Source organism: Astatotilapia calliptera, chromosome 2 (assembly GCF_900246225.1).
Source record: "Astatotilapia calliptera chromosome 2, fAstCal1.2, whole genome shotgun sequence".
Classification (NCBI taxonomy): domain Eukaryota; kingdom Metazoa; phylum Chordata; class Actinopteri; order Cichliformes; family Cichlidae; genus Astatotilapia; species Astatotilapia calliptera.
In genome coordinates, this window is record NC_039303.1 from 211,855 (window position 1) to 235,070 (window position 23,216).

General features: G+C 37.5%; 2 protein-coding genes across 2 annotated transcripts; both read left to right on the forward strand.

The window, feature by feature from the left end:
* Window positions 1-3,739: 3,739 nt before the first annotated feature.
* On the forward strand, window positions 3,740-5,944 carry LOC113028574 (signal-regulatory protein beta-2-like). The gene is made up of 5 exons (XM_026178980.1): window positions 3,740-3,782; window positions 3,912-4,232; window positions 4,311-4,670; window positions 5,269-5,391; window positions 5,763-5,944. The coding sequence occupies exons 1-5, from the start codon at window positions 3,740-3,742 to the stop codon at window positions 5,903-5,905; spliced, it is 990 nt and encodes a 329-aa protein (XP_026034765.1). The 3' UTR covers window positions 5,906-5,944.
* Window positions 5,945-9,339: 3,395 nt separating this feature from the next.
* LOC113009314 (uncharacterized) lies at window positions 9,340-18,767 on the forward strand. Its single transcript, XM_026147544.1, has 13 exons — window positions 9,340-9,382; window positions 9,530-9,850; window positions 9,929-10,288; window positions 10,478-10,594; window positions 11,116-11,165; window positions 11,258-11,369; window positions 11,804-11,871; window positions 17,208-17,253; window positions 17,357-17,686; window positions 17,806-18,159; window positions 18,286-18,417; window positions 18,519-18,556; window positions 18,642-18,767. The coding sequence occupies exons 1-13, from the start codon at window positions 9,340-9,342 to the stop codon at window positions 18,765-18,767; spliced, it is 2,097 nt and encodes a 698-aa protein (XP_026003329.1).
* Window positions 18,768-23,216: the final 4,449 nt, after the last annotated feature.

Consider the following 23,216-nt stretch of genomic DNA (forward strand, 5'->3'; position numbering starts at 1 on the left):
TACTAAAAACATGATGCTTTACATTCATTGTACCTATTGTGTTTTCCTGTTCTTTCTTTCCAGGTTATTTATTTATAATATGATGAATCAAATTAAATGAATAGTAATACATTGTATTACATACATAGTATACATGAGAGGTGGGTCGAGTATCCAAAAATTATACTCAAGTAAGAGTAGCATTACTTTAAAATATTATTACTCAAGTAAAAGTGAAGAGTAGTCATCAAAAAAGTTACTCAAGTAAGAGTAAAAAAGTACTTGGCAAAAAGACTACTCAAGTAGTGAGTAACTGTTTGAAATGTCCAATTTATTTTTTAAATAAATGCTATCAGACAAACAAAAATAAATAAATATATACATTTTAGTATTTTCAACAGATTATCAACAAAATAAGGCACAATTCTAATTTCCAGATTTCAGTTTTTCACAACATAGAGCTTTTCTCACTAATACCTACAGTAAATAATATAAATATATAAACAGTGCAAACAATTTCCAGTGACACGATATGCTGTAAACTTGATATTCATTTTTGCTCCAAATGGAACCGCACCCTCAGAGAAAACATTAGAGCGAGGCATCTTCAACATATGTTCATACAAGGCAGCTCGGTTACCATAAATTGTATGGGTGTGCATTTATTTCTGCATATTTAGCAAAAATGTGCCATTTCTTCACTCAGTGAGGTGATGGTTAAGCTTCAGCAGCAGTTTGCTCTCAAGGTTCTTTCTGTGAAGCTTTAACTGTTTAGGAGTGAACAGGAGTCCTGCATGACTTTCAGCTGGAGCTTTCCTTCACAAGCGCCAGATGCAGGAAGAGCTGTACTGATTTTGATCGACAGCTTCTTGATGTGAGGAATGCCATGCAACAGATCCACACCTCCAGTGAATGGACATGAAAGGTACCTCTCCAGCCCTACTTCTGGCTTTCCTGACCCCATGGATCCATCATCTTCGTCGAATAGGCCGCTGTTTGTGCTGGCCTCATCCAGCTGTGCGTCAGTGATGTCTGATGAAATTGAGACCTATGGAAAGATGTATGGTTTTCAAAAGAATTAGGTCTGGTCATTATAGTGCTGTATACACTGCCAAGCTGCAAATGTTTGTTTGGAGCTAGCCTCCAAAAGCTGGGCATGCACTGTGTGCTTTTTGGCCCATTTTGAGACGATTTTTCAGTCGCGCAACCATTTTGGGGATTGGCCCGAGTTTTGCCTACAATGCAAAATGTTGTTCGCTGGATTCACATCTGCAAAGAAGACTATTATAAAGCAATGGTTCAGTCCTGACATTTGTATGGAATCATTCTTGATACGATGTCTTATCCGTGTTATTAATTTTGAACATACCACAGCAAAATTAAATAAAGCTCGACCCACGACTGTTGAAGCTTGGAAAATCTTCCACTGAAAATCTTTTCAGTGTGGTCTCACAAAATTATCACGACTACAACAACCATGAAAAGAGTTGGATGGACATTGCTGCTCAATCACAGCTGCCTGGACAATGTTTTTCATCAGTAATTTAGCAAAGTTGATGGTGGTGTGTGTGTCGGTGTGAGTGAAAGACAGAGAGGGAGAGCGAGAGAGATTTTGTATGATAAGCTTCATGTTATGGACGCACGGTTTGAGCACTCAGGTCGCATCAGAGCATCAGGCCGTATAGTGTGAGACCTGCATCGTGACCTATGAACTTCTAACCCCTGAGATGTAATTGTACAGTTTGAGCAGGAGCTGAATAATGTGACTGAAAAAAATCGCAGTGTTTTCCCAGCTTAATGCAGACTGTTTAAACTAAACAAGCTGCTGTTTCACATATTAAACCCTGTCAGCCGCAGTATTGCCTTCTGTTTTAACAGTTAAAGCAGTAGAGACGAGCTGTTTACATGTGCGTGGAACTCTAGCTTGTTTAACCAGGCTAGCTGTTAGCTTATAGCTCACGCTAGCTAACCAGTGAGCAGTTAAAAGGTCAGCCGAAGCTGCACAAAACACCCACAAACTTATCTCACTACAACGTAGCACCGAAAATATGACTCGCAGCTCGAGCTCGACACAGCGTCTGTAACGTAAGACTGACATCCAGCTAACCACAGCTAAAAATATATTTAGAGACCGTTTCCTCAGGTTACACGAGTTGAGTTGTTTCACGCTGAAAAGTTGGTTGGTTTTGGCTCTCACTGAAGACACCGACGCTGAAGACATAGCTGTTCTTTTGTACTGCTTTTAAGAGAAACATTCTTAGTATATGAGTCCGAGGGTGTTCATCCTCTTCAGCTCTAGCGTAGACTCTGCCATGTTTTCATGTGTTTCTTCTTTCTGTGTGTCCGCTACTTTGAAACGCTTGGGCCGCTCTGCCCGCCACAATTTCAAACTGGTCATACATCTGATTGGTAAAAAATGTACCAGAAACTCCACTGGCGGCATGTTATCTAATGTGTTAAACTAATCATTTTTTTAAAAAGTAACAAATCAAATTTTGCAAATGTAGCGGAGTAAAAGTACCGTTTCTTCTTCACAAATCTTCACAATGCATGACCGTCATATTGGCCACCAGCTGGGCCAGCTCCTCCCTTTTCTGGCTCTCTCATGGGCCTGCCGTCTGCCTCATGGATTTCAGCACCAATGTGGCGTAACTGAGACACGGCGGGACCACAGATTCGGTGTTAGAGCCATTTTATTTATTCTGGCTCCAGCTCTCGGCTGTCAGCCGCACCACATCACACCACAAAACTAACTCACAACAACCCCAATTCCCCTTATGTAGGTCGGCAGGGGCAATTGCGGACCACCACACCTAAAGGGGGGGCCTACCAAGTGTGGGTGTTATGGAGAACAGTTTAAGAGTTTGATCTTTATTGCCTCACTAAAATGTGTTTGTCCTATTGTGGCCACTCTAGCTTAGATTATGCACTTGAATTCTTAGGAGTAAGAAAACAACATTCAATTCACTGCAGTCTATTGACATCTAGCGGTGAGATATTACACACTCTGCTTAAATGGCATTTCTCTTTTCTTTGTATTTAGAAATCTTAAAACAAAATTTCAATCTTTCATTTCACTGTGACTCAGATTTTAAAACGATGCATCAAATTTTTCAACAAGTCAGATAAAGAAGGCCTGTCTTGACCATTAAATATATACCCATTATCCCTGATTGGGATTTTAGGTTTTGCCAAGCTAGCGGATGCAAAGAAAGAATGCCTATTTCTAATTAGAAAGCAAATCATGTCTAAAATTTTGTAGTTCGCCATCATTCTGGATTTACCTCTGGCTCCACTACGGAGTTGACATGTGTGATTTCTATTAACATATGTCATTAATGCTGATTAAATTTGCTACATAAAAATACCCATATTAATTCATTCTGATCTTCTTTGGGTACGGGGCATTGGTTCAAGATGCTTTTGAGCTCTACAGGAGACAAAATGTAGAGTTCTGACTCTGAAATGCAAATTATGATGTATTTGAAGAATTAGTAACATAAGACCCAATATAATATCTTTTTTATTGACATAAATTGAGTGAAAAGTAAAAATTGAACAATCAATTGCAATAGAAGATGAAAGAGAGGTAATACATTTTACAAAGCACCGGAGGAGTTAAATGTGACAGGAAGTGTACATCTGAATGTATTCTGGCTTAACCAATCAGATACAATTTTCCATCTGACCTGAAACAATCATCTCACCTCCTTCACTCAGTGAAATACCAGTAAGGTCCACGACAAGAAGCAGTGTCAGGATGATCGTCTTCTGGGTTACATTGTTTTGTCTTCATGAAGGATGTAAGTGGTTTTTTTTTTTATTTTATCTAAAAATGTATCTGTTAACAATTTACACACCAATAGATTTGCGATTGACAGTTACCATGTAAAAAAAATGTTTTACTTTTCCATCTCTTTTCCTTAATTCAGATTCTCTGGTTCCAGTTAAAACTGTTCAGCTTGGTGAACCAGCAACCTTAACATGTGCTATTCCCAAAGAGCTCAGCATTAGAGGAGTCAACTGGTACAAGCAGAGTGTTGGGGATACTCTTAAATTAATAGTTACACTGTATAAATCTACAGCTGATTTTGGTCCTGGATTTTCGAGCTTAAGATTTGGAGTATACGATGGTAAGAATTTTACCAGCTTGACAATTTTAAAGACAGTTCAAGAGGATGAGGGACTCTATCACTGTGCAAACACAGAATGGATTGGAACTACATGGAGTGGGACGTATTTGTTAGTAAAAGGTAATAAGCCAACCTACCTTTACAAACTTTGAAAATTTGTCCAAGCATGTTTTGAAGAATGTCTTTGTAATTGCACAGGAAACACTCAGAGGACATCAAACTATGCAGTCAGTCAGTTGCTGATAGAATCAAATCCAGTCCGTCCAGGAGACACAATGACGCTCCAGTGTTCAGTCTTCTCTGACTCTGACAACAAGACGTGTCCAGGAGATCTCAATATTCTCTGGTTCAGAGATGGATCAAATAAATCTCAACCAAACATCATCTACACTGACAGAAACAGAAGTAATGAATGTGAGAAAAGGTCTGACCATCAGAAGACATGTGTTTATCGCTTCTCTAAGAACGTCAGCTCCTCTGATGCTGGGACTTACTACTGTGCTGTGGCCACATGTGGGGAGATATTATTTGGAAGTGGAGCTAAACTAGATATTCAAGGTAGCTCTATCAATCAATCATAATTAACTATTACCAATTTTTAGTGAACGTTCACAGCAATGTCATTATTGGGTGACATTGCTGTTGAGTATTAGAAGTTATATGCCAAATATGTTGATAATGTAATGTGTAAATATTTGTTAATTTTCTTTTTAATTTTTTGACACTTAGATGTGTTTATTGTATATATTTTAAATTTTTCATTATTAGTCTATTCTTTGTATGTTTTGTTTATATTCTCTGTTAATAGTTAGTGTTTATTTGTTCCCTTTGTGTTCCCACTGTGTAGTTATAGCTAAATGTTATTTACTGTCTTGCTACGTTCACCTCTTCCTTGTTTTCCCCTTCTGTGTCTCATTCCCCTGATTAGTGTTCGGTGCGTCTGTGAGTATAAATAGTGATGTCTTCTCTTGTCCTTTGTCAAACTGTCTGTTGGAGTTCTGTTTGCCTTTTGTATGTGGACTTTTAATTCTTTTCTTTTACATATTTTTCTGTCACCCAAAAATAAAGACAGGCTTTTGTTTGTAATGTAATAATGTGACAGATTGTGAACAACAGGAGCAAGGCTGAAAATTATTTTTCTGTTCGTTTTTTGTAGTGTTACCCACACAGTCAGCATTTATTCAGCTGACAATATTAATAGTATTTTTGGCAATTTCTGTCATTGGAAACGTGTCCCTCATCTGCAACCGAAGAGTATGTAAAAAACTTCAAAGTAAGTGTTACGCGAAACTGAAAATATTTAAAAGATGAAACTTGTGCAAATTATATTTAAATGATGAAAAGACTGATCCGTCTTATATACAGAATTATAATGTAAAATATACTGTAAAAGGCCCTAGCAGTGCTTAAGTTCTGCAAATAACTTGTTTCTTTAAATGAGATTTTTATCAATGACAAAACGTTCTCAGGGACATGCAATATTAAGTTAATTTCACTAATATATAAATATATTTATTATTTTGTTTATCCTTAGGAAAAGAAAGTGCTATAGCATATGCACAAACTGACACCTCATGCCAACCAGTAAGTGATGAAAATTGGTGTTATTCACTTCAAATATGTCAGAAAATGTTAAATGCCACTTCATAGATAACATGTTTTATGTTACCACACAGACTGTCGTGGATGAAGAACTAAACTACGCTGCACTGAATTTCTCTGAAAGAAAAACAAGAGGAAGAAGGAAGCGAGAGTGTGCTGAAGACAGTGTCTACTCTCATGTTAAATGCTGATGTTAATAACGATGTTTAGCATCTCCTGAAATTAAAATTGATCCTGTCATCTTGTTTTTGTTTGGTTTTTTTTATTAATATTTAAAGGTTGACAGTTAATTTTCAATCTTGCTGAAAATACTTTGACTGCCAAAACCTTAAACTTAGTTGTGTTGCATTTCTGGCATTCTTGAGTTTTAATTGTATGAACTGTTTTGTAGTCATGCTTTCTGGAATAAATAAATATACATTTGCCTCAAAAGTGTCTTTTATGTTTAAAGCAAGACAATGCAGGCAAAAAAGAACCCTGAAAGAACAAAAACGATCATTTCAGTACTCAGTATACTAAGTGGACAGGTTTAGCAGATACATGGAGTCATGAACATCCACTACAGTGATGAAATGGAACCATTGGTTTGTAGGGTAAAGCCTCCAGTTCAGTTTTTATCTGTCTTCTTTACTTGTTTTTTTGGCTTCTTTGTTTGATTTTTTTAACTGAGTGTAACAGATGGTGGTTAAATCTGACTGAGAAGACACTGCATGCATGTAGCAACCACAACCTAAATAATTTATAAAATGAACATCAAACTGTCTTAAAAGTAGTGATCACGACCACAAATCAAGGGCATAGTAATTACATTCCTGGACAAAGAAGACATGTGTACCATGGAAATTCCTGATCAAATTACTGTAATTCTTCAACCATTTGAGTAGAGCAATGCTTAACTGGTTCCGGTAAGTATGTTTAGCTCATTAATTTGGATATTAATTTGTACAAGTTGTTATTATGCGCTATATTTATGTTTACAAGGTACATGGCCTCTAATGTACATATAATTAAGCACATATGGAGACTAAACTTTTAGATGGGGCTGAGTGTGGAACACCTATTAAATTAAAAAATGAAAATGTAAGGTGTGTTTAAAGCATAAAAATTGTATCAAAAAAGTCCTGCAAATGTTCTCTAAAATGCAGAGTGTGACTATAGTGTTAGCTTTCTGCTTGCTTAAGGTTTAAGGGCAAAAATAACAATCACTTAGAGACGGATAAAATTGTAGTTCATAATTTGGACAATTGCAAGAGAAGATGAAATTGAAGTGAAAGGTTTTACAAAGCCCAGGAAGAAGAATTTTGAATCTATCATCCCCCCATCCATCTTCTGCTCCTTATCTTATATAACCCAATCTTCTCCCCAACCGCCTCATCTTGGAAGAGACTGGTCAAGGGGAGAGGCACAGGTGTGCCCTGATGCCTCCTCCTAGTCGAACATTCCTGAAATACCTCTCCCAGGAAGCATCCTGATCAAATGCCTGAACCACCTCAACTGGCTCCTCATGGCTCTACCCTTTAGAGGAAGCTCATTTCAGGTGCTTGTATCCACAACCTTAAGCATCTATTCTGTGTTAGCCAATCACATGCATTTTACTGTCTTAGGTAATACAATTATTTCACCTCTTTTAATCACTAAAATACAAGCGAGATCACCAACAACAAGCAGTCTTAAGGATTTTCTTCATCAAGGATGTAAGTGCTCTTTAAATATGTTGTCAAAAAATTGGTATAAGCAGAAAACATGTCATGTGAAGAATAATATAAAATAATTTTGCATTAGACTGTTTCCATATCATATGTATTTGATTCTATGGCCTTTCTTACCTGAAATTTGGTCCCGATTTGCAGAGGCAAATTGTGCGGCAAGAAAGAGAAGTGGACCCAAGAGCAGGCACTGGTTACTGTGAGTGAGTTTATTTACAGGTGTGGGGATACAAACAGAAGCGGGGATGGCATGAACAAAAACTAAGGAAAACCTAAACTGGGAAAACTAAGAAACAAGAAACCAAACCTGAAACGCGAGGAGACTGAGGGCAGAGGTAACACAGGGCACAACAAACAGCTTGGTAAAACATGTGCTATTTGTCTTATCTCCTTCACGTCACCCCTAACTGGTCAAGGCAGATGGCTGCTCCTCTTTGAGCCTAGATTTGCAGGAGGTTTCTTTCTATTAAAAGGAAGTTTTTCCTTCCCACTGTTGCAGAAGGGTTTACTCAAAGGGGGTCTTATTATAGTTGGAGTTTCTCTGTATGAAGTGCCTTTAGGCAACTGTTGTTGTGATTTGGCGCTATATAAATAAAATTTAATTGAATAAGATTGTGTTTGCCTGTTATTGTGTTCCTGTTTGTGTGATGTTGTAGATTATGCAATTAACAGCATCACTCATAATATCATTATGATCTCACAGTTTACCTAATAAAGAGTTCAGCAGTAGGGGAGTAGTACGGGAAGCAGTGATGAGATGATCCTGCAGTGACCCTGTGTTAGTAGTTTTTGGTAAATAGAGAGCTGGCCATGAAAGCAAAACTGTGGATTCTGGATTCTGTGGATTATTTATTGGCACAAATTTTGGATAATGACTAAAACAGTTAGATCACAGATATAGAGAGCAGAAAAGAGCTCCCAGAGCATATCAGAACTCAATCCTAGAACCTTTCTCCATCATAAGGAGACAGCAGAGGTGGTTCGGAGATCCGGTATTAATCTGGGATGAATCTGGGATTCAGTAAGACACTTCCTTGTCTTACTGACCAATTACTCACCTAAAAATGAACAGCAGGTATTGACAATACACTGAGTAAAAAATTGAGATTTACTGATATATATTTACTATTTTAATATTTCTCTTTCTCTCCATGAGTTGAAATATATTTTTAAACTATCTTTCATTGGTCTGCATTACCTGTTCATCATCTCAGCTCATGAAATAGATGGGATGTTTTTAATAGGTCAGGAAAAAAGGCTGTCTTGACCAATAAAGAGTTGATATTATCTCATTATAATACCCATTATTGGGTTCATAGGTTTTGTCAAGCCAGCTGATGCAAAGAAAACATCCATATTCTAATTTAAAAAAATCATGTAGCTTATGCTCAGCATCATTCTGGATTTACCTCTAGCTCCACCGTGGGGTTATCGAGTGAGACTTCTCTTGACATATCTCATTAATGCTAATTAAATTTGCTACAAAAATTACCAATTGGTTATTATTTTTTATAGGAGCTTAAACCATCTCCTTAGGCCAAGAAACATTGGTTCACCCTGCTCTTCAGCACTTCGGGGTGTCATGACCTCTGAACTATAAAATACCCAACCTGCACATTTCCTCTGAAATGCAGAGTGTGAAATGTTTGAGGTATTTTTTTTACATAAGATCCAAGAACAAGAATAAACATCAAATAAACAGCGTTCAAAAGTAGCCAAAAGTAAAAACTGAATAATTTGGAAAATTGCAATAGAACATGAAAGAGAGGTGGTGTTACAAAGCGCAGGAGGAGGTACTTTAAGTGTACGTTTGAATCTATTCTCTTAGCCAATCAGATACATTTTTGTCATCTGAATACATCTCACCGCCTTCACTCACTAAAATACCAGTAAGGTCCCGAACAAGAAACACTGTCAAAATGCTTGTCCTATGGATTACATTATTTTGTCTTCACAAAGGATGTAAGTGCCTCTTTAAAAAAAATTGTCTAAAAATGTTCTCAGTTAAGAATTTATATGTCTGATACATTTGCACAAACTAAACTAGCTTTACAATGGAAAGTTACCACAGCAAAAAAAGTTAATTTTTTCTGTTTTCTCTTATTTCAGATTCTCTGGTTCCAGTTGAAACGGTTCAGCTTGGTGAACCAGCAACCTTGACATGTGCTATTCCCAAAGAGCTCAGCATTAGAGGAGTCAACTGGTACAAGCAGAGCGTCGGGGATACTCTTAAATTAATAGTTACTCTGATTCAGTCTAAAGCTGATTTTGGTCCTGGATTTTCGAGCTCAAGATTTCGGATAAATAATGATGCAAATTTTAGCAGCCTGATCATTTTGGAGACAGTTCAAGAGGATGAGGGTCACTATCATTGTACAAACACAGAATGGATTGGAACTACATGGGGTGGGACATATTTGTTAGTAAAAGGTAATAAGCCAACCTACTTTTACAAACTTTGAAAATTTTTCTGTGCATGTTTGGAAAAATGTGATTTGTATTACACAGGAAAAGCTCAGAGGACATCAAACTTTGCAGTCAGTCAGTTACTGATAGAATCAAATCCAGTCCGACCAGGAGACACAATGACGCTCCAGTGTTCAGTCTTCTCTGACTCTGACAACAAGACATGTCCAGGAGGTCTCAATATTCTCTGGGTCAGAGAGGGATCAGATAAATCTCTTCCAAACATCATCTACACTGACAAAAACAGAAGTAATGAATGTGAGAAAAGATCTGACCATCAGAAGACATGTGTTTATCACTTCTCTAAGAACGTCAGCTCCTCTGATGCTGGGACTTACTACTGTGCTGTGGCCACATGTGGGGAGATATTATTTGGAAGTGGAACTAAACTGGTTATTCAAGGTAAGTTTATGATTTATAAATTAATTAGAAAAAATGTGAATTTCAGTTTTAAACAGCCAGTCAGAATTATTAGTAATTTTATGTGTTATTACGTGACATTACTGTCCAATTCTTTAGTTATACAACCAATAATATCAGCAATGATAATGTGTTTTTTTTTCAGAATTCATTTTCTTTGATCTTTTGCAGAGTCATCCACAAAATCAGCATTTATTCACCTGGGAGTATTAATTGTTTGTTTGGGCATTTCTGTCATTGGAAATGTTTTCCTCATGTGCAACCGAACAGCAGGTAAACAATTTAAAGGTAAGAAATGAAAGAAACTACAAATATTTGAAAGGCTAAGTGTATTTCAGTTATACTCCATATGGAAGAGAAATAGTAAAAACTTGCATCAGATGTGGCCTACTTCATATAGTGAATCATATAAGGCTTATATGATTTACTCATGAAAGTGGCCACTTTCTCATTACTTTCATACATTGTTTTAGGAAGTATCCAAAACATACAAGTTTCATTTATATAATTTTTCTAGGGATCTTATATCTGTTTTCACTCTTGTATGTTTTTCATACAAGTTTCGCACAAGACAGATACAAACATTATAAGATCTTTTCCATATGGGCTTAAATGATGGAAATACTAAATATGTATTTATTATATATAGATAATCACATTACAAGAACTACTGTAACCATTGTACACATCATAAATAATTCTTGCAATACTGAGGCCTCCGTAATGATTTTTTGTAGCCTTCATTAGTCAATAAATATTAAGTTCTGAAAATATTTCGTATTTGTCTTTATTATTTATCTTGTTCTTAGGAAAAGAAAATGCTATATCAGATGCACAAACTGGCGCCTCACGCCAACCAGTAAGTGATGAAAATGGATCCTTATTTACTTAAAATATGTCAGAATATATCTATATAGCTACATAGATAACATTTTTTTAATTACTACCCAGACCGTCGTTGATGAAGAACTAAACTACGCTGCGCTGAATTTCTCTGAAAGAAAAACGAGAGGAAGAAAGAAGAGAGAGTGTGCTGAAGACAGTGTCTACTCTCAAGTTAAATGCTGATGTCAATGATAATTTTAAGCATCTCCTCAAATTTATATTGATCCTGATTTTTCCTTGTTAAACATGCTGTATATTTGACTTTTTGGTCTTTTCTTTATTTTTGTGCCTTTTTTAAATCTTAATTAATATTTACAGTCAACAGACACCATCACGGGCAATGTCTCATAGCAACATACTTGTGTTGTATTACATCCTTAATTTTTTCACTGTATTAACTGTTTGTTCTCCTTTTTGCAATAAAGAAAGAATCATATGGCCAAGAACATTATTTTCAGTGAGTACACAGAAAAAAAAATAAAAAGCTACAGTACAGCTTAGAGACCTTAACATGTGAAAGAGCTCAGCAATAGATGGGTCAAATGGTGCAAGCAGATCTGATAGCTAGATAGACCTTTGCATGTTCTCCCCATGTATACATGGGTACTATAGCTTCCTCCTGCAGTCCAAAAGACAAGCACTTAGTGGGATACATCAGAGATTATAAATTGCCTGTAAATGTGAGTGTAAATGGATTTTGCTAATAGTGTGTGTTATTTGCCATAAGTCAATTGAGAGGCATTCCTATCAGAGTAACCAGATTTTAATTATAGTGCTTTTTTAATTTTTTCCAAGACTGAGTACAACATCATCATATAAAAGTCCAGAGCCTCTGTGCAGTGCTTCTAACGCTACACAAAGTTTGCTATTGTACTGTTCAAAAAGTGCTGGGTTTATCTGTCTTTATCTGCCTAAACTGGAGGTCCGAAGAATATTTCCCTCATTGAGAGCTCAGAAAGAGCTGCTGGTGAAGTTTTTGAGTCCTGTTGTTTTTCCTGCTGATGATGTTTCTGAAAATATGTCAGAAACATCATCTGATTATTTATTATCAAATCGGCGTTTTCATCTAAAAACGCTCCGTATCCACACTATTGTTTTCAATCGTTTTCATCCACACACATGCTACGTTCCCGTTCTGTGCATGCATGAAACCCAAGACCATTCGACCTACATCATTTCCGTCTGCCGTTTATTCACTTTCCGGCTCTGTTGCGGCAAAATGTTGAGGAAAAGTGCCGAGTTTTATCTGGAGCTAGCATGTACAAACTGATAATCTTTAATAGGGCTGTCAAAATTGACAGCAAACAAAACAACTGCTGTACAATGTTGTCCGCCATCTTAGTAGAATTTTTTATTTTTTTTGCCTGTCCCATTTGGTTCTTTAGCCGTCAGAATTGTTGTCTGAAGACCAACAAGGATACCCAATGGATTTATTTTGCCAAATGGATCATCACGGCATTTCCGTATTGGTCCATTTGATCAACCTTTGTTTTTATTATTTATTTTATTTTATTTTCAGTTGTTACAGACGGGACAGACATGAGTGAGGGATAGGAAAGGGAGAAAGAAAGAGGAAGGAAAAGAAAAACAGAAGGGGAGAGGGACAGTGAGAAAGGGGAAAAAGAAATCTCCTGGATCACCTGTTGAGAGAGAAAGAATAGAAAAAAAGCAAAAAAAAACCCCAAAGCAACATACTAAACACAACACCATCACATTAATCTAGCTAAGTGTAAACAGCTGTAAATACTAAATATTCAATGTTGTTGTGCAGCACGCAGGACAGACAGCGCACAATGTGCTTTGAAATTAGCAGCCAAGAAAGGTGTAATTTAAGTCTACGAACAGTGAACACGCGTGTGCACACCTGTGTGGATCAGTGCGCTTGTATTCAAATGGTTTCCACATGTAATGGTCTGCAAGAGGATGTAGAGAGCCATAGCCCCGTCCCCCAGGGCATGAAGCAGGCATGGAGGAGATCCAGGCCCCAGACATCCAGAGGCCCCAGAGTGCGAGAGCCCAAGGAGGACCACCGGAGGGGCATCCGTGCCACCCTCATGGGAAGGGCTGCGGATCCCCAGACAAGGCATCACCCAGTAGCCACCGAGCAGAAGCTATAGGGGGCTGCACCGGCTGCCGGCAGCCAGCTGTGCCAGAGTGAACCGAGCTGCAGGCCCAGAGGCTTAGTAGAATTGATCACATGACTGCATCATATGACTAAAATGTGCAATCGTTTTCAAAAGCCTCCGTTTTCGCTGTCCACACTGCGATACGAAAACAGCGTTTTCAAATGTATCCACTTTGGAGATCATTTTCAAAAAGCTCAGTTTTCCTTGACCAAAAACGCCAAAACGGAAAGAAAAAGATGAATTTTCAAACAAAAAAACGTATTAGTGTGGACATGGCCTCAGTGGGTCAACGGAACATCTGGCACAGGACAGCGGTGATGAAAGAAGGGGAGGAATTGTCTCCAAATTTCTGGACCCAGGTAACCACACCCAGCCTTGCTCTGATGGTCTTCTTCCAACATTTTGGAAATCTGCCCCATCTCCCTGGGGCAGATTTCCCCCCAGGGTCTGGGGGGAAATCTGCTGTTAAATAAAAGGACAAATTACATTCCTATAAAACTTTCCATTTAAACTTTTCTATCTACATGCTATCAGGCAGGAGAGAGCTCTGTGAGTGTGTGATGGATGCCAAACTGTCAAACTGAATGAGCTTGTTTTCTATCATCCTCATTCATATGGTAAAGTGTCAAAGGACAGCATTTAATTTTAAGTTGTGATAATTACAACACTATAGGCCTGTGTAATGTGTAATGCTTGATATAATCTCTTTGTCTAAATTGAGAATAACAAAAAACAATAAGGGATTATTATTCAAACATATTAACTATGACAGCAACACAGGTGTGTAGAATTGCTAAAAAGCCTCGAACACAGTGTAGCACTAGCTAGATGCTAACGGCTATTCTAGCTAATAAATTAATCAGTAGAGGCTACAGAATGATGTGAGCTGTGCTGCTTTTTAAAAGCAGTGATATGGCTGCATTTACATTAGTTTAATAGTCAGTTGCTGTAAAACCACCAGCGGACATTGTTAAAACTGTAGCAACTGTTAAAAGCTGTAAAAAGTGCAGAGGGGCGTGTTCCCAGTCACCTCCAGCGGGTGAGTGGGTGGAGTTCAAAGCAGCAACTCCACCCCAGAGTCACTACTGTGCAACTCAGGCTCCAAACATGCAAAACACAGTAGCCCTGATAAACAGAGCTTCATTTTGTACAGTGGGAGGAATCACGTTGGAGCCACGTTGTCTATCTTTGATACGATCATTGTGTTGAGTCCTACACTCGCAGCATTTTCTCCATGTTGTCTCAAAAAGCAACATTTTTAGCATATTTGCTAAGCACATCGACACATTTCCTAACCATAAGCCTAGTCTGATGTCAGCTGGATGTATGCTAGTGTATTGTACCAAAATTGCACTGATTTATTTGACTTTATTAGTGACTATCTTAGACATATATAAAAGGTACTGGTGGAGTGGGCACTAAAACACACTTGGGTAAACACGTTTTAAAAAAAAATTCTGCTCGTGTTAAGCTGAGCTCAGACACAGACTGTATTTAAAAGATGGAAAACATAGCGTAAGATCAGCAATTGTTTTGTGAAATCTTGTTGTGAATTTATGAAGTATCTTAGGTGTTACCATGTTGATGTAACCAGACATGATAAGTGAGTGGTGGAGCTGGCAGAAAAACCAAAGGATACTGGAAACCCATATGATTATAACATGTCAATTACAAAGTAACCAGACCCTAAAGCACAATTTCCTTTTTGTTATTTTAGACTGTAATAGGGATCAGAAGTGTATAGGAATTTCTTTTATTTATGTATTAATCACATTATTTTATTGTATGATACCTTGGTGCCACTGGATTTCAACAAGTCTCACACTCATACAGTAAGACAAATGGTGGGGGTCTAGTGAGGAAGTTGGGGGAAGCAGACAACTCCACAGGAAGAGTCTTTTGTGTCTTCTGGGACTCTGGGAGGTAGCAAGGGAGTGTGAACCTTAAGGTGTGAAACAGCTGTGTACTGCCTTTTGTTCCTGGAGAAGGTTTTTAACTGAGAGCCATGCTAGACTCAGGGAGACTCTGCTGACCGTCTGCCCCGCGGTCATGCAGGGACTTCATCAAGCTTGGGTTTTCTGTTCTTTGTGATTTGATTAAAGAATGTTAGCTACCGCTCACCGCTTGTCTGCAGGCTTTATTTAATGGAAAACTTCCACAACAGACATCAGACTGCATTCAGTATGTCAAAGGGTTTATTTAAGAGGACCCAAACGCTGAGGACAGAAATCATATTTCAAAAGACGAGCCGTTTATTAAGGTGAAACACAAAGACACAAAATAGGAGAAACCAAAACCAAAGGCTGACTCTAAACTGGGAAAAACTAAACTAACAGCAAAGCACAGGGAACATGGAAAAACTACGGACCGAGAACATGGGGGAGACGAACAGACGACCTGCGAACAAACCAAGGAAAACAGAAGACTTAAATCCATAGAAGGACAGTGAAGGAAGTGGAAACACATGGGGAACAAAATGGATGTGACGCCACAGGGGAACTGAACATACTGAACATGGACCACGACACTATTAAAATAAAACAGGAAACACAGAGACGTAGAGTGACACATGAGCTTGACACAGGAGGAAATGCAGATGGGAGAGGGAGCAAGGGATCACGAGCGAGAGAGGACAAGAGAGCACCAGAGAGAGAGACATGATGGGCTGGGGAATTATGGAATAAACATGACCGACAGGGGAGACATGGAATGACACACAGGAAGGGGAGACGAGACATCTCGACAAGACACCAGGGAAACGGAAATATAACTAAACAATAGAGAGAACTCAGTACTCAAAAAATAGAAAAACAACCGAAACAACACCAAGAGCACAGTTTTGTGGGTATTACAACACACATAAAAGCGCCATAAACTCAAAAGGCTGGGTCAAATGGCCCAGAACATTGACACAATTAGGCTTGAAACAGGTTAATCAACTCAACATAAAAATGTTGAGTCACCCCCAGATTGTCAAAGGAAATATTTTGGGTCTAAGGTACTTGTTCATTAGCTTCAATTTTCTGGATTGGAAGCTACATTAATGTTTTATATACACTCTATGACCTAACTTCAAATCTTTATGCATAGTTGTGCTCCACCCCCACCAAAAAAAAGAGCTATATCTCACACTCAGCAGACATCGGTCTCGATATTAATGTTTGTGATAGCTCAATTATTAAAACACTAATCAAGTATGGTTTGTTTGAAAGCACCTCATACCAAACTTTCAGCATGATGGTGAAATGGATGAATTAGGCTGTTTTTGCAGTCACAGGCTTTGTCGCCTTTCCATCATTTAATCAACCATGAAATCCTCTTAATATCAAAGTATTATAGTGTAAAGTTTGAAGCCATCTGTAAAAAGCCAGCTGAAGTGTGAACAAAAGTGAGACAGCCTACAGGACAATGATCTCGTGCACACCAGCAGTAAAGGTGCTGCAATGCCCCAGGCACACAAACTTGACTGAAATGGGTGACATATATATGTATATGTATATATATGTCACCCATTTTATGTTATTGTAGTTGATAAAGATGTTGTTTGTATGATGCATAAACAGCACGACCAGTTAGCATGAAGACAATTATGGAAATTTAAAGGTGTTTTTGTGAGAGTGTTTTGGTTTACCGTAACGCCTCTTTTGTTTACTTTCTGTGTGTTAAAGAAACCCACTGTAAAAGAAAACTGTGCTCTTGGTGTTGTTTCGGTTGTTTAGGCCGGAAAGATGATTGATATAATTTCCATTGTGGTAGTAGAACGGAGCACCAACATAACAAACAGCCAATCAGATTGCTCTGAAATTGTTCCCTCCCACTTGATGTGATTATATTAAGGAGCATCATCTTAGTATGCCTAAATGTAAATGAGTCACAAGTAAATCCATCAGAAAATGCTGATTGTATTTTATATGCTGCTGGGCTTCAGAGCTGGTCGTAAGTTTAGAGTCGGCTTTTTTCCATATATATTTCTCCAATTTAACATGTGGAATATCTCTCTCTCTATATATCTAACTGCTCTGTTTAATTTGACTTTCAGGATGCACTGATTATGTGTTTTTTGGAACGAAGACTACTGGTGTTGGAGAAAATGTGACCCTGACATGTGAACGCCCGACATCTGAATATGAAGCAACCTTGTATTGGATCAGGATTGTTTCTGGAAGCTGGCCTGAATTCATGGGAGGAACATTTACCTTTGATTATGACGGTGTTAACACCACTCCTCACATTACAGCAAAGCAAGAACCTGGAACATTTATTCTAGAAATAAGTCAAACTAGGCTAAGTGACACTGGTCTTTATTACTGCATAAAAGTGGACCAACTGGACATGGACTTTTTAAATGCAACATTTTTAAAAATTAAAGGTAAACAGAACTGATTATTTCTTAAACATGTTTACAAATCAATATCTAACTAAAATGAGTAAAACATGACTTTATTGATTTATGTATTTATATTAACAGTTACTTAATTATTTTCTAAGGGCCAGAGACGGCTATCACTGACATCATTCAGGTTCCTCAATCTGGTCCCCTCCATCCGGGAAACCCAGTGACTCTGCAGTGTTCAGTCCTCTCTAACCCAGAGAACAGTGCATGTCCTGGAAATGACAGTGTATTTTGGTTCAGCACGAGATCGGATAACTCTCACCCCAACTTGATTTATGCTGATGGAAACAGTGATAAATGTGAGAGGAGTCCAGAGGTTTCCTCCACACAGAAATGTGTCTACAGCTTCTCCAAGAATGTCAGCTCCTCTGATGCCGGGTCGTACTACTGCGCTGTGGCCACATGTGGACATATAATTTTTGGAAATGGAATAAAACTGGATGTTAAAGGTAACTTTGAAGAATTCTATATTAATTTAGAATAGGCTAGTTTAACATCAGCGTAAATGTTTTTTTTCCCCAGTTTATAATGTCACTAAAAGTAATAATTATTACTGGGTGCTTTTATTTTTCCAGGACTCAACATGTGGGACTTGCAAAAGGCCAATACAGTTCTATTTATATTATGTGCTGCTTTGGCTACAAGTCTGATCGTTATAGCCTTCCTGATTTATACCATCAAGAAGAAAACATCCAGTTGTTGGTGTGGTAATAAAAGTTATACTCACATTAGTGTATCTATCAGCTTTGATGCAAAATAACCATGAAGAAAGTATCTGTCATTGTAAATTTCTCTGTCTTTTAAACAGATGTTGGGACAGGGAGTGGTGATCAGCACAGTCAGCAGGTAAGGTAAACTGAAAACAAAGAAAAATATAAAGTCAATGGTACATTTTACTCTTGAATGTTTGTTTTTTGTTTTTTTTACTCAGACAGTAGTGGTTTACTCTGCACCAAACATCACTTCGAGGAAAAGCAGCAAATTACCACAAAGGAGTGAAAAAGCAGCAGAGGGGGGGACAGTCTACACTGATGTCAGTGCTTCTGCAGTCCAGTAACTACTGTTATTAGGGTTTACTATATTTTTTATGACAAATGCAAGTGTGAAATGCATTTCAAGCTCCATCGTGGGTTTTATTTAAATTCTGAAACAAAAAATACAGTTATATTTATTGAAAAAATAAATAACATATTATAATAAAATTATATATTTGAATGTTATCACGTTTTAATGTCATTCTGTTATTTTCCACTTTGTTTTGTGATGATGTTTTAGAAAAGGTAGACAGTCATGTATATTAGAGAGTCAACCACATGTACACAGTCAAAAATTTAAGTCTAGAATTGTCTAATTGTGGAAAATTGTGTGGTTACTTGACTCCTTAGATGAAGTGTTTCAAATGTATAGCCTGTGGGCCACATTATATCTGTCCTGCAAGATAATTTCATATGTTAGTTATTAATGGCCCATCAGTATGAGGGAGTCAAATCTTCAGCCCTGCTGAGAATCCATGCAGGTAGGGATGGGACTTTTATTGTCATGGGCACATCATGCAGCCAATCACGTGCAAAGACAGACTGGGATCATAACATTATGTGAGAGAAGGAAGGGGGCAGACAAGACAGCAAGTGTAGTGGTACAGCCCGTGTACACAGAGATAAAATACTATAGTTTAAAATGCAAGCGTCTCAGGAAAAAGTGGAGATACAAGCAAAATGAGCAGCATCTGGCTGCATTTCAGTGACACTGGAGCCTCCAAAGCTGAGTCCATAATTTATAAACCTAGAAGCTGGCTAAAGTGATACCCGTTCTAATTTTCAACCATTTTCCATTGTGGTGGACAAAAGGTTTCAAACCTCTCGGGGCCTCAAACCTCAAGGAGGTTTTCTCTAGTAGAAAATGCATAAAAATAAGGCTTTTATGAAAACAGTGAAAAAAGAAATTGCTTTCTTGAAAAAGACTAAGTTTACAGTTCAGTACTGAATATTACATAAAAGAAACTATAAGGAAAGTGTCTTTGAATGGTAAATTCTTAATTTGCTTGATCTGATGCTCACCAAAAACAAGCACAAGTATCACTTTTGAACTTTTAACTGCATTTTTTTTTTACAAGTTTTATAGCTTTTCCTATTGAAAAGCCCCCTTATGACCATTCATACAACACAAAGTAAAACAGATGCATCCCCAGATCTGTTTTCATACATAGACGTGTGGAAACTAGTGAAACGTCAGAATCTCAGCTAAAACTCACAAAACCATTTCAACAACCACCAAACTGCTAAAACAACAAACGATAAAGCACAGGCAAACAGCTTCCACAAAAACATGTAAACACAAAGCAGCAAATCCTGTTCACCTGACAGTACGTACACAAATATGCCATTGGATGCTGAAAACAGACATCTCAAAGAGTCAGAAACTGAAGGTTTTGTCTCTCTCTGACCAAAATTCACTGAACCAACAGCAAAAGAAGACCAAAACTACACTTCACATTTAACAAAAGCATAGTAATGAATTCCTACTTGTCTGTCTTACTTCCACCACGACTATGTCTCATTATGCTTCGAGACCAGTTTCGCATCAAAACTCTATTTTCTGCCTTATTTGCTCGCTTATTATGCAGCTGTCAACTGTTGAGCACAGTGTTGTCAGCCGCTGATTTAGTCCCCCCCCCCCCCCCCCCCCCCAATGACTCCTGACACAATGTCTCTAATAAACAATGTCTCTAGGCAATGTCTCTAATAAACCTTAGTGTGTAACTTTCTGAAAAACAGAAAAGTTTCTGTTTTTCATTTTATACTCCAGAAATGCCAGTTTTTTTACAACTACATTTGTAAAATGAGTGTGACACCCCTGCCTTAGACAGACTTTTGTCAGTTGAGATACTTCCTCAGTGTCTGAGCCAGAGCATATGGACTGGATGGGCAACTTGACAGGGAGGCATTTGTCTCACCTCTTACCTCCTATTTATTTATTTATTTTTAAATGAGGAAGTTTTTTTAATACTCTACTGTATACTATATATAGTTGTGAAAATATGTCAATAGAATTTAGCTCAGTAGGCACCTTTTTGGATGGGACTGGACCCCCAAAGGCTCCATAAAGGCAACAGTGTACTCATCCAGCTGAACGAGGAGGTACACTGGATGAACAACTGCTGACCAAGCATTGCTGTGTGACATTTGACCCATCTGCTCCAGTCCAAGGACATATCTGCTGAGTCATCATTGAATCATTCAGTCTTTTGTGCAATCAACCAATCACCTCCCACTACCACCCCCTAGATGAGTCACCGATGCACTCCAAGAGATCCAAGGGTCAGCCAGATCTTCAGACTGCCCGTTTTCACATGAAAACAAGACACGTGTTATAATCATAACTAACCCAAAAGCAAAACCCAGTAATTTACTTGGAATCAACAAAAAAATAAAAGTCCTAACACCCTAACCCTAACCCCTAACCCTAACCCCAGTCCTTTATAAAGCATACCAAGAACAGGGGAAGGATTACTATAATTGCTAATGAAATAAGAAAATTCTGTGTTTAACCAGGTTCTTGTCTTTGGTTTCTTGCTGTATGCAAATGGAGACAGAAAGTGAGTGAGACAACTTGCAGAGAGGCAGTGGTTTTGCTAGAATGGCGATATTTGTCTACCAAGCCTTTCCACAACTATTTTATATTGTTAAAACAATGTCTATGTTTAAAAATATGCAATAATATTTATACATATGATAAAAACTTTCTTTATACTCTCAAATGACTTTGAAAGGGCCTTCTGCGTTTTAGTCATGAGAACAACAAGCAAAGCCACAAGCAACAACTATACTGACAAACTAAAGTTGTGGTGGGCCATTTCTCCACCCCTTGACCAACTACTGAAGCTGTTTACTCAGAACAGAACTCACTGTGTGCTTTAACAGGATATGAAGTGAGCAAAGACGTCAGCAAGCTCCCTTCAAACACCAAGCGTCTACAACTTTATGCATCTCTCATAAAGTGTTACATGTATGCAATATTCATACAACTGTATTTAAATGCATACTTAATGTGATCTTTCAAATTAAAGTACTTATCCATCACTGTGCTAAGAGAGGCACATATGAACACACTTTACCAAGGTTTCAAACCTATAGTCAATAATTTGCCATTAAATAATTTCACTGCCACAAAGGACAGGGAGGGACAATTGATTAGCACCTCCCCTCTTCTGGAAGCAGCTATAAAAACATGTAAAAGTGTATAATTAAAAAAAATAGTCTAGTTAGTGTCCTTGTTGGTGTACCCTTCAAATACTCTTTTAAATGTGTTCTGATAATATTTTTACTTTTATATTGTGTCAATCTGCTAGACTTCTCATATGGATGAAAAAAAAAAAAAGAACAGCTTCCTGAAACTGAAGTATAGAGTGAAACAGGAAGAAAAGCCGCTTTGTATTTACACCTTTCTTTGAAAGCCCAACCACAGAAATGCTTAAGTTTCCATGCACTGTTTGTTTGTCAGCGATGACTTTGACTTTAGGTTTAGTTGTCTTTGTGTGCAGACATTAAGAAAAGGCAGAATATGCAAAGTAAAACAACTTTTTAAGAAAAAGCTTTTCATGTTCACCCTCTAAACTTCACATTTACTTCTTAAATGCTTGCTATATTGTTATGTGTAAATCATCATGCACATTATTAATGTGAAGAATTTTTTTTAAATTATTATTATTGTAAGCAGTGAAGTGGCAGAACTGAAAGTGGTCTTAGACGGGAGGCTGTCATGTAACACACAAATCTCTAGCTTGACCAAAACTGAGATTGTGGTTTCGTGCTACTATAGATTTTTCTGCCAGGAACAGACACACGTGATTTGGTTGACTGTAGTCCACTGCTTTTTAGGGCCAGATTTTAATGTAGGTGCTTTCATTTTCCTGACATACAATATAACAGGTGAATGTGTGAATGTCTTCCTAGTTACTGTTTTGGTTACACATACCAAACTTTTTCTATTTTTGGTAAACTTGCCCTAATCATGATTAGGGCTGAAAACAGGATCTGTTTTCAGTTTTATGTGTGTATCAGTGTTTGTGTGTTGATAGGTGGAGTTTAGTAAGTTGTTAGCACACAGGTTGCAGCCTAATTAACCCCCACACTTCTGTACTTGTAATGACTTACACTGTTCCAAAAAATAGTAATGTCAAAGTATCTTACTGTATATTTTACAGTTTTGTACTGTCTTCCTAGAATATCATGGAATCTACATAAGTAGACTGTGATTTTTTCATGTCAAAGGTAAAATAGCACAACATCACTGTAAATATAGTACAAAACAATTTACTTGTTTTTTAAATATATATTTTTTGTACATATACATATTTAGATTGTAAAAATACATCCAGAAATGTATCATAATTTCACAAATATTTGTCTGTTATTTGAGAGAATGATCTGTTAAATTCAAATGTAATACTATGGAAAAATATATAAAATGATAGAAAGTTAATGAGAATAATCAATAATTAAACAGT

Coding starts and splice junctions, on each gene's coding strand:
- LOC113028574 (XM_026178980.1), top strand. CDS start 3,740: ATGATCGTCTTCTGGGTTACATTGTTTTGTCTTCATGAAGGAT. Junction 4,233..4,310: donor GACGTATTTGTTAGTAAAAG/GTAATAAGCCAA, acceptor GTAATTGCACAG/GAAACACTCAGAGGACATCA. Junction 4,671..5,268: donor AGCTAAACTAGATATTCAAG/GTAGCTCTATCA, acceptor CGTTTTTTGTAG/TGTTACCCACACAGTCAGCA.
- LOC113009314 (XM_026147544.1), top strand. CDS start 9,340: ATGCTTGTCCTATGGATTACATTATTTTGTCTTCACAAAGGAT. Junction 11,872..17,207: donor ATTATAAATTGCCTGTAAAT/GTGAGTGTAAAT, acceptor TAAATCCATCAG/AAAATGCTGATTGTATTTTA. Junction 18,557..18,641: donor GTGATCAGCACAGTCAGCAG/GTAAGGTAAACT, acceptor TTTTTTACTCAG/ACAGTAGTGGTTTACTCTGC.